General features: G+C 43.0%; 1 protein-coding gene across 1 annotated transcript; it reads left to right on the top strand.

Annotated features, from left to right (window-relative positions):
- Nucleotides 1–102: 102 nt before the first annotated feature.
- Nucleotides 103–6,796, top strand: hic1 (hypermethylated in cancer 1; the record flags this gene model as incomplete). Its single annotated transcript, XM_079224628.1, has 2 exons — nucleotides 103–200; nucleotides 4,569–6,796. The coding sequence occupies exons 1-2, from the start codon at nucleotides 149–151 to the stop codon at nucleotides 6,794–6,796; spliced, it is 2,280 nt and encodes a 759-aa protein (XP_079080754.1). The 5' UTR covers nucleotides 103–148.
- Between the last annotated feature and the right edge of the window lie 5,201 nt (nucleotides 6,797–11,997).

Consider the following 11,997-nt stretch of genomic DNA (forward strand, 5'->3'; position numbering starts at 1 on the left):
GAGGACGGACCTAAGGAGCGACAAGAAATTCATATCAATTAATAATCATAAAAAAAGAGCTGGCAGACACGCTCGGAAAACTGGCATGGTTTTTTGGAGGCTGGCAGTTCAAAGCTGAAACGTCAGATATGACTCCTAGACTGCGGAGATGATCATTAAGGGAGACTTAGATCGGATGGCAGAAGACTTCGGGCATGCAGGTAAGAGCTGATATGCTGTCCACGCGCGGGCCCTCAAACCAGAATAGGGGAAGCTTGACATTTTGGGGTTTTATCCATTAAACTGTGCATGGTGCCAGAGAGTAAATGCGTTTTTTTAATGAATGGTTGACATATTTGTATTCGATATCATGTCGCGTTTTACCTCGTTTTCATTGCAGTATGATTTCAATATCGGCAAGTGAGGTTCCGCTTATTCTTTTCCCCCGCATTTAATTGGAGTCGGTTGAAAATATGTATTTTTTCGAATAAATGATTTAACATAAAACAATCAATTAATTAGTCAAATCATTCCGGATCAGTCAAATGTAAGGACGAATTGAGATTACAATATGCTTCAAAATAAATCTGCGAATTTATGTACAAATATGAATAAGGATATCACTTTTAAGTAAAATTATTTTTAATTATTTGTTTTAAACTAATGCAAAAGTTAAAGGGAACATCGACCTCTGTTAAAAAGGATCTTCAACTTCTTCAGTAATACATTTAAGAAGGAAGCAACAGTAAAATCATGATCACCTCTCTATTCGACAATATAAAACAGGCTGTGTGTAATAATGCTGTGTGTAATAATGCCACTACATAGTTTAGGCGAACACAGACACACCAGCGAATATTAAAGGAACATTTTGGGGGGTATATTTAAGTTTATGAATTGCTGGTTTCCTGTATAAAAGCCAGTATTTTATACACGTGTAGCCTAAGAAGCTCCAGCGCCGGTGACAGCATGAAGAAGAAGCAGCTGTCTGAGTCTCTGGTTCTCCCTGAAGGAGCCCACAAAGAGCTGAAAAGGTGATTTAAGGCTCTTCAGGCGGAGATAAGGTGAAGCTTGAGAGGACGAGGCGCTGCAGCCCAGAGAGATGAAGTCACTCGTAATTCGGTTTACTGCACAATATGGGAAGAGTAAAGAGTAACACAGATTAGAGACACTGAGAGGAGGCGCGCGACACAAAGTCAGCAGGCAACTTGACGTTTTGCTTGCAAAACGGGACGTGGAGTACTCAAATGTTGTGAGGCAATGAACTTCAAATCATCATACAGGCAAATACAACTTTCACTTTCTTAAATTTAATGTATTTAAAAAATAAATAAATGTATATGTCTATCGATCAGGAGAAGTTATTAAAAATAATCAATGCAAGTAACGTTCATTAGGTTGAATAATCTTCTGCAGTTATCATATTCATTTGAGCATACGTTATCCGCTCTCCAAATAAACGGTTGACTCGGTTCCTATCAAGATTGAGATGCTGTCGTACTTCCGACAATATTTTATAAATGTGTAATGCGTTTTAGATGCGCGATTACAGCAATAACACAGGAAACTGACTCGCTCCATGATGTGTTTGATGACCAGACTAAAACTCGACGTATTGCACCTATCATGGGAACTGCTGTGAGTGCTGCGCTTGCGGATGCAGTTTTTCTCACCGAAACGTGAAACTCAAGCTGTTATTTAATGCGAGTATTTGCCTCTTGTGAGTTACCAAAAAAAATTTTGGGTATAAAACGAGAGTAAAATATATTCTTGTTATTTTCCACTGACGTTGTACTGCAGTATTGCTTCATAAATTGAACATGGTCAAATGGGCTCTAAAATAAACAAGGAGGCATTAGCATGGGCAGCAAATTGAATTGAAAGAAAACACAATGTCAACACAATGTTTTAAGCAGATGTCTGCAGTGTTTATGTGACTGAGGCTGCATGTAGAGGTAGGAAGTTTAGTCTCCCGCTTCACCCCAAACCACAAAAGTGACAAAACAGAGAACACATAGGGGCAACGGATATTAATCTAATGCAAATAACTGAATGTCATCGATGCAAACTACGTCTCCATCATCTAAGTTTCCAGCATGTTGACGGGCCTTTAAAAGGAATGCTATCAGATGGAAACAGCCATACGTGCAAAGTGCAGGCTTTGTACGTGCGTTCAACAACATTATATCTTGCTCTATGTGTTCTCTGACTAAAAATCATTGCGATCATGGCTTCCTAACAGGATGCCATGTGCTGAGACATGCCCTCCAGATCAAGAGTTTTATTGAACATGTTTTACTGTGATCTTCCACTTTTTGTCAGTACATCAAACAGTGAGCTCAGATATGCTCAGATATTTGAAGTTATAGCTTCTCAAAAGACTGATACTGATCACAACGAGAACATTTTTGTCTTGATGGGAAACCTACAGCTACCTTGACTGTTGTCACCACAAGACGTTAACAAAACTAATTGTTGTATGCACAGCACATTGCAAGTGCACAGAAATGTTGCTTTGTGCATTAGATTTATTTTTCTTGTGTCACAAATTATTTTACAAAGTTTACAAGGATATATCAAATGTGGATTTAGAAGCTATGTAAAAAATAAATAAAAATCTGATATCATAAATCAGGATATAAAGAAGACTTAGCTTTCTGTTATGCTCTGTGATGCAATTTCATAATACGGCGCTGTAGACCGCATACAGACGAGAATGTACACTGATTGTGTGTGTGTGAGTACACAACGTGTCACCACGCTCCGCGCAGTAACCAGTCACAGTAACAGTAAGCTAAACACCCCTTAATGCAGTGGAGGCTGCAAAAGTTCAGCACAATGTGGAAAGTACTTGGTCTATTCCTCATATCACTCTCATTTCTAAACAAGTCTGATCTGACCGACGATGAAATTTATAGTAAAATATGCCCGTTGAGTAATCAAAGCCAGACAGAAACCAGAAGTGGAAATACTTTAGATGACAACTGGGGACATGATGGAGAGTAAACCTGTTTAAATCTGTCTTACCCACCTTTTTATTCATAGCTTTTTATTTATTTATTATATTCATGATCAAATACTAAATAAAAAAAGCGTATAAGTCCTACGTGTAAATGTGAGGACAGACCCTATTAAAAAATTAAAAGATATATTTGTTCTTTCATAGTGATGACTGTTCTTCACATGATCACAAGCTGGACGTCATGATTGTTCTGACTTTTCATTTTCCATTTCATCAGTGATGAAATCAGTGTTTCCTTCTTATGTTATACGCCTGATGCTGAACATGCATTTACAAAATACACAGCGACAATTGTATTTACGAGTGACCTTGAGGTTTTTGAGTAAACAGTTTTTTTAAATTGTGAGACAAGATAATAGTCACATTACTTTTTGTTCAGGATTCTCCAGAATTCCTTTGTAACTAACTCGTCTGGGTGTATTTTACCCAATTTTTACCCAATCTATTCTTGTGCTGAACGTGTACACTGCATGAAATAAACTAGAAGTGAATGAGCTGAAGTGAGGAACCCCATAATCAGACGGATGACATGATATTTATTTAGTAGCTTGTTTCCCATCAGTGAGACTAAACCCTTAGGGACGGCTCGAGACGTTTAATCTGATATGTAAACTATCCTCAGATGCCACTGGTTGAACAATACACGGTGTTTCATGCATGCAGCTGATATAGTTTATTTTAGGCGTGATGGAACAATTAGTGTGGCTGTTTGACTGTGTGTGTGTGTGTGTGCATCTAAGTGTGTGTGTGTGCATTGCATTCCTGGAGCTCATCTCAACGTAAAATACTGAACCGTGTAACGGTGATTTACATCGCGTGCGTTAGGTGTTCCTTATATGACTGACTGGGCAGAAAGAGGAGCCGAAATATCTATCTTTTTTTTTTTTAGGATGTGTGCGTCCCTCACAGGTTTATACCTGCTGTTTATTATACTTGTGAAACATTCATCCCTTGCTGTGTTTAAAACCCTGCACACCACTTCTGGAATACTTTATCAGGAAGCCAGCAGTTACAAAAAATATATCTGCCATTCTCTGAATTCTGGTCTTTCTTTTCTTCTTGCTCAATGCAGAGGAAGTGAATGTGTAGACTTGAATATCTGATAATGAGAAAAACATTGCAACTGCTCACCTCTAGTAGAAGTTCACTTCTACTAAGTAGCATCCATGTGCACCTTCACACATAAGTTCTGCTTCTGTGCATGTTCCAAACTCTAGGTGTTGCTTTGAATTAGCATACAAATGCAATTTAATTAAGTAATGTGTCATGTTTCAAAAGAAAATCTGTTATTAATGAATTAATCTGTACTAATCCTCATAGATGTAGCCTATGCATACTTGTGTTTCCACATTTTTGCAAATTTAATTTACCCCTATTAAGGCCATAACACCTTTTGGCATTAAAACCTCTCAGATACTTTTGAATATAGTCTGATGTATAATAGATTATTTTTATACAATGCATCAATAATCATTTCCGTGGTGTAAAAAAATGACACATTTATTATGCTTTTGTGTTTTGAAAGGCTGACTGCCGCATGACGTTTTACAGATATCTGTTGTTGCAGGTGGCGGACTGAAGACGATGCTGGGTGCCATGGAAGTTCCAAGTCATGCTAGGGATCTCCTCCTGCAGCTCAACAGCCAACGGACCAAAGGCTTCCTGTGTGATGTTATCATTGTGGTGCAGAATGCCCTCTTCAGAGCTCACAAGAACATTCTGGCTGCCAGCAGCCTCTACTTGAAATCTTTGGTGGTCCATGACAATCTCATCAACCTCGACCACGAGATGGTGAGTCCAGGGGTCTTCAGGGTCATTCTGGACTACATCTACACAGGCCGCCTTAGTGAGGGAGATCCCACTTCTCCCACTGAACCTAATCTAGGGGCTGTCTTGGCAGCTGCCAGCTACCTTCAGCTGCTTGACTTAGTGGCTTTGTGCAAAAAGAAGCTGAAAAGAAATGGCAAGTACCCTCCCCGCCCAGGCCCTGCATTTCTGCCCTACCCAAAGATGGGGCCCAATAGCATGGGTTTAGGGAGTGGTGGCAGGTATAGGATTTCCACTCCCGTCATTCAACCCTGCCCTCCAGGAGGAATTTTGAACAGCCATGTAACCCGGGCATCACCACTAGAGGAGCTAGTTCCCCATCGACTAGCCATTCATGCTGGGGAGCTGTATGCTCCAACCTCCCTCCAGGGCTCTCAGGTGTTCCCGTCCCTGCAGTCAGCTCTGCCCGCCCAGCTTGGGCGCTCAGCCCACGCTGAGAGGAACTGTTCCCCCAACTATGGCCTTGATCTCTCCAAGAAAAGCCCCAACTCCCAGTTGCAGCACACACCCTCTCGATCCCATCTCGCAAACACTCACAATGATGAGGAGCGAGACGGGACTCTGAGCGGCCGCGCCAGTCCCATGCAGGGGACGAATGGAAGGGCCTTCCCCTCAGAGAAAATGGAGTCAACCGACCAGGCAAGCTCCCTCACTCCTCCACATTTCTCCCATCTCAACCAGCCTCTTGGCCCACACCTCCCCCACCTGCACCGCTCAGGCTCCCAGGCCAGAGACCGCTACCCGTGCCCCCCCAGCCCTGACACCCCAACGGAAGCGGGAGAGGCGGGCAGAGATATGGGCAACATCTACCGCTGGGTGAAACATGAGCCACTATCATACACAGCTGAAGATGAAGATGAAGACGAGGATGAGGAGGAAGGGGGTGAAAATGGAGACCAGCATCATAACCACCACAAGGCCGGGGAGGAGAGTGAAGGAGCAGACGACAAGAGCGGGTCGGGCACAGAGGAGACAGGCAGTAGTGAAGGCCGGCCGTCCCCTTCTGGACCGATGGGGAGGTTCCACATGCCGTATGAGCCAGAGAGCTTCGGGGACAATCTCTATGTCTGCATCCCCTGTGACAAAGGCTTCCCGAGCTCAGAGCAGCTCAATGCACACGTGGAGACGCACACGGAAGAAGAGCTGTATGGCAACTCTGGTGGGGAGATGGGAAACAGCAATAACAGCAGCACCAAAAACATAAGCAGTAATACAAACGGTTATGGGAGCCTGAACAGCAGCAACAGTTTGAACAGTCTGTCCCACCTGGAGACCAAGTCAAGCCAGGGGCTGGGTTCAGGGGGCATCGGGGAGATGATCCGACCCTACCGCTGTTCCTCCTGTGAGAAGTCCTACAAAGACCCAGCCACTTTGCGGCAGCATGAGAAGACCCACTGGCTGACCCGGCCTTACCCCTGCAGCATCTGTGGCAAGAAGTTCACGCAGCGGGGCACCATGACCCGCCACATGCGCAGCCACCTGGGCCTTAAACCTTTTGCCTGCGACTCTTGTGGCATGCGCTTCACCCGCCAGTATCGCCTCACCGAGCACATGCGCATCCACTCCGGGGAGAAGCCCTATGAATGTCAGGTGTGCGGGGGAAAGTTCGCTCAGCAGCGCAACCTCATCAGCCACATGAAGATGCACAGCAGTGGAGGGAGCGCAGGGGGCCTGACCACAGAGGGGAAGCTGAAGCTGGACTTTGCTGAAGGCATCTATCCGCTTAGTAAATATGCAGCAGAGCATCTGGGGCTGAAGCAGGAGAAGGCCAACGAGCTTCTCATCCAAGCCCAGCAGCAACTGGTTGCTGATGCAAAGGTCATGGAAAGCCTCTACCCGCTGTCCAAACTGGCCGCAGAGCACCTGGGTATCTCCCACGACAAGATGGACATCCTGGGCCAATCCCTCCCCCCTCCCCAACAGGCCCTCTCCGACGCCCGCATCATTGACCGCTACTCGCCCAGCTAAGACCACAAGACCTGTATAAATTCACCAATAGGTCTTTGTGTGCACACATAACTTGCAGTATTCTAAAGCCATTCACCTCAACTCGATATCTCCACTGCACCTCAGACTCAGGCCAAGAGGAATTGGTCTGTTCATGCACACCAACATGTGTAGACTGTAAGTGCCTTTCTATGCATCTAATGTATCTTAAAGTCCTCCTTCATAAAGGAGCTCTGTGCTATTCCGTGCCCAAGAGACACTCACTCAAACAAGTACAGTATTTATGTACAGTATATGCAAACAAACATTGGAAAATTACAGCCATTGAGCCAAAGTGACAAATTGAAAACCAAAATGAAATTGTTTTATTTATTTTTGTATTATGGTGAAATCCAAAGAGAAACTGTTGCAAGGAAATGTTGCAATCGGACCCTAAAACCTGTTTACTATTAAGTATCATCTTTGTAGAAAAATAAGGACAAGATTCAGGGTTTCGGTCCAGACCTGAGCGGAACTTTTACCAAATGAATAAGGCAACTCTTCTGGACTTTAAAGTAGTGGGTGGATGTATATTTTTTCTTTTTCTGTTTTGGGGTACTGGACAATCTATGTATCTTACTCTCCAGCTTCTCCAAATCTTGTTCATGCTTCCCAAGTTGCAAGGAAATGACTAAACGATAATTACTTGAGCATCTCGGTAAAGTTTCTGTTTTAGTTTCTCCACATTTTGAAAAGTAACCCACATCCTCCACATATTTTATGCGGATAAAGGCTCCCACTATGTGACAGTAATAGTAGCTTAATCAGCCTTACACTTGTGTTAGCATGTAACCCTTCTTGAGCTCAAACTTCCTTTGCATTTTGATTAACATCCCTTAGCTTTCAGTTGTTATTGAGATGCAGTAAGCACAGCCCTGTGATCTCATAACTGGGACATGACCGCACATACCCAACTGATGACACACTAATCCCTGTTCATGATGAGTGTAGCTTCATCTCATGGTGTAGACGAAGCTTGGGTGTTGCCTCTGATATTGTGTATTATTTTCAATTACCGATGCAGCCGATGAGAAAGGCTCAGACAGAATTAATTGCACAGAAATGTGTCAGTTACTACCAGGAGCAATTACTCTCTATTCACAGCAGCACAATTAATCATCGTGTAGCAGCAGTAGCCGGATGCTCCTCTGCTGTCCGACCTCTCATTTGACCTCCCTCCCCTGTAGTCTGTTGTCTGGGACCCCTGCTACTGTTGACAGACCAAAGTGAGTGCCTTAGCCTGAAATGAGCTCCGCTCTACTCACCACACACACATATACACCCCCTGTCCCTCCACACACACAAACACACACACACACACACACTCACACATAGCGAGCTGCTAATCTGTCAGTAATATGAACATAATAAGGGGTTTGTGGGTCTTCCCTGGAAGCCAGCGAGTGAACAGCACATCCCAGCTGCCGTGCCTCAGTAATCCCTGTGAAATTTCACTTTCTCCTGGACAATCCCCACTGCTCGCCGGCGCGATGTCCCATTTCATGCCTGCCATCTTACCCCTCTGATCCACTTATTAACAGAATATCCGAGCTGAGCAAATGTCTCCCGGACTGGCCTCCCTTCCCCGCTGGTATCAAGCGCGGAAAACAAAGAATGACATATTTCTGTGTTGGCTGACCAGCAGTTCCTCCAGCTTGAAAACAAAAGAGCACTTAAAGGTTGCGGGTTGACGGCACATTTGTCGTCTTTAACATGTTTATTCCAAAGAACATGCTGGCCTTTTCTTTTCTTTCTTTTTTCCACATCTACTGGTCCTTGATTCAGAGAAACAATGTCTGACCACTATAGTGCCAATGCCAACCTCAGTGGGTGAATGTGAAGACTAAAGCCATAAATACACTGTGATAGACGTGGTGAACCTTAAAGGCTTAAAAAAACACAGAGACAATGTGCCTGTTTTTTTTTGGTTGTTTAAAAAAAAATTTTTTAACAATAATTTAAGGGCTTCTCTTTTCTGTAGCATATGATCATATCAAACATGTTTTTTTCTGTCACTTACTTTTCTTTATTTTTATTTGAACTGAAAGCAGCGCACGTGAAACTGGTGCTTACCTCAGGACTGAACCCAGCATGGGGACGCTAAGCTTTACTAAACCTTCGAATTATAAACACACACAGTTACACAGACACACATGCACACACTCATACACAGTTTTTATTTTTTATTTTCATATTAACAGGGCAGTTGTCCTGTGTTAAACCTGTGGTTATTTCTGTGTTTATACATTTATTGTTACAGTTTTATGGTGGAGAGATAACATGTGATATTAACATTTTTATTTTTTTTATTTTTACTATGCGGTATACATTTTCTATTGTGTTGTCCTCAAAGAGGCTTGTGCCGGTCTGACCAATTCCATTGTTACAACATAAGGCAAAGACATTTTGATAGTATCTTAACTGTCTGTTTGTGAATTTCTGAACCGTACTTTAGTGAGCATCAATGTCTGTTTCAACCACACATACAAGGTGACAGGTGTTGTGCTTTGAAATGTCTCCAAAAGACATAATGTATTCTCAAATACTTCCCTAAACACAGACAGACACAGACAAGCAGTGGCTTTGCAGGCTGAGTATGAAAACTAGCCTCACATTGTGTGACCCTTTTTCTCCAGAGGTTAGTGAACGTTCAATGACGTGAGTCAGACTGAGGCCGCACATGCACACAAACACACACAATGTCAGCTTGTTTTGGATGATGCTTCAAGTTTTTGACTTTTTTATTGACAAATAAAAAGAAAGGATGGCTTCAACAGTCAGAGATTGGTCCACAAGCTTGTGCATACGTGCAGCATTTTTTTTGCAGAGAAGGAAGTGTCAGTCGTGGGAATTTCAGTCCTCTCACTTCTTCCCTTTCACCAGTTTGAATGAAAGTCGGTCTCCTCCTTTTCCCTGCCTTACACCATTAAAATAACACAAAGGGTTTTCCACTGTCACACCAAATCTGTGCAGGAGGGAAGAACGAGATAATAGCAGAACATTTCTGTAGGATGTGCACTGTTTGACATTTGCTTAATTGCATTAATGTCTATGACAGACGGAGGGCGAGGGTTGTGTATCTATAGAGAGGGGAAGCGTTTGCTTGTCTGTTTGTATGTCCCGATGCCGTTCGAGTGTACGGAGGGCTGTTAATGCATGTCCTGGGAATAGGGTCGGTGTGAAGGAGAAGAGCTGAGGAGCAGGAAGTGAACTTTTGGCTGGTGTGTTGTGTTGAGCAGGATGTGCCGTGTGTTTCTGCTCAGAGGCAGATAGAGAGACGGAGAATGGGGAGGGAGAGGAGCAGGGAGAGCGCAGCAGGGTGGATCCGAGCCATTGTCTCAGTATGAAAGCCTGTTCGTACTTCTGAAACCCTCCATTCAGAAAACAAGTAGACTGTATCTTCTCTTTTCCTTCCCCTCTTTGCTCTTTGGGAATAGACCTCTGCTCAGTGTCACGCTGATACGACATCATGGGCCCTACAAGGGCCGCGCGGCGAAGCAGACATTTAGCTACAATTTGAGGATGTTGAGGATAAAATGGTTTGACATCCTTTTGGTCACAGGAATTCATTACAATTTATTTTCATATTCATGTTGATAAATAGGGCATATAAACTATCATCTAAATCCCAATAAAAAATAAATAAATTGTATTGCTCTGTGGTTAATTAAATTCTTAAAAGTACAAAAGTCTTGTTTCAATTTCCTGGTGTTGCCACTCGCCCCTTGGAGTCTAATGCCATATGCCTTTATTTAATATCATTTATTTGACTCAACCCAGAAAACCTCTCATTGCCACCAAAGTGGTTTAGATGAAGATGTTTTAAAAGTAACAATATTAGGCATTTCACACTATTTATTAGTTACATTAATTGATATAAATATTAATGAATGCAAATATAAATGAGTGCAGTAAGACCACCAAACCACCAACATTTTATTATTTAGGCCACGTCATTTCTCTCTAATGTTGTTGTGGCAACCGTCCCAGGCCCGTATCTTTTATAACACTAACAATATAGAAGTACAAACCTGGATGACTTCCAATGGCCCTCTGTAGACCAAAAAAGGGTTTAGGTTAAATGTTGAAAAATTCAAAGTATGCCTTTAAGCTTTCTACCAGCGGCAGCGGGCCGAGGTCACTGTGTGACTCTGACAGGCTGTATAGTCCCGATCTGCAATCATAGTTGTTTGACATTTATTGTATTTCACAACGTGTGCCAAAAGGACTGAAGCATTTAGCAGACATCGCAGATGCTCAAAGCAAAACTCAGCGGCGATCTTTGTATTTCCACGGGTTGCATTGTCGAGCTAAGCTTCTGACCAACTTTGACCTTTCCTTATTGTGAAAGGCATTCTCTGTGTGGCTAATGTGGCTTGAGAGCCCAGCACAGACATGCCACTATTGTCCAGTGTACATACTTCTTTCTCTGAGGTCTCATTTTAAATGTAAGCTAGAGCCAAATTATATTAATATTCAAGCCTTATTTTGGTGTTGAAACCAAAAACTGACTCTCTAGTCAACCAATACAATCGTGCCTTCAATATTACACGCGTTGATGATTCTGCAATAACTCGTGTGTAAGCATGTATGCCTGTGTGTAGGTGATCTGATGTGTCCACATAGTGCACCTGTCCATCTACATGTCTGGACGCGGTTCCCACAGTGGAGCAGGGTGAAGTACAAGAGAGAGACTTGACACTTTCAAGAGTCTTTATTACAAGCAGCTGCTTTCGATTTATTTCCCCAAACTGCACTTTTCTGGAAAAATCATTGTATTGTGATTTTTTATATTACTCTTATGATCCCCTAGAAGTCCCACAATTGCCTTTCCTCTGGCACTTTGCTCTCTTTTGCTTTCCTCCTCTTCCTCCCTGTGCAGAGCTTGGCCACACTTGTTCACCGCCCTTGTTACCTCGAAGCACAACTTCCCTCCTCACCTCTCTCTGTCCCTTCTCTCTTCGACACTCGGCACAAAGCGTTGACCCGCAGCGCCCGCTGCCTCCCTCCTCTCCTATGATCCACTTACTTCCAGCTGTTTTTCATGCTGAAAAAGACCGTTGTCTAAATGTTTATGTGAGGAGCTACTTTCTTTTTCTTTAAGCCCTGATCAATTTCCAAAACGAACTTTGTGGCATGTGTTAAAATACAGGAGATGACGGGCCAAATAAAAAAAAGGTCTG

This window comes from Taurulus bubalis, assembly GCF_910589615.1.
Source record: "Taurulus bubalis genome assembly, chromosome: 10".
Classification (NCBI taxonomy): Eukaryota; Metazoa; Chordata; class Actinopteri; order Perciformes; family Cottidae; genus Taurulus; species Taurulus bubalis.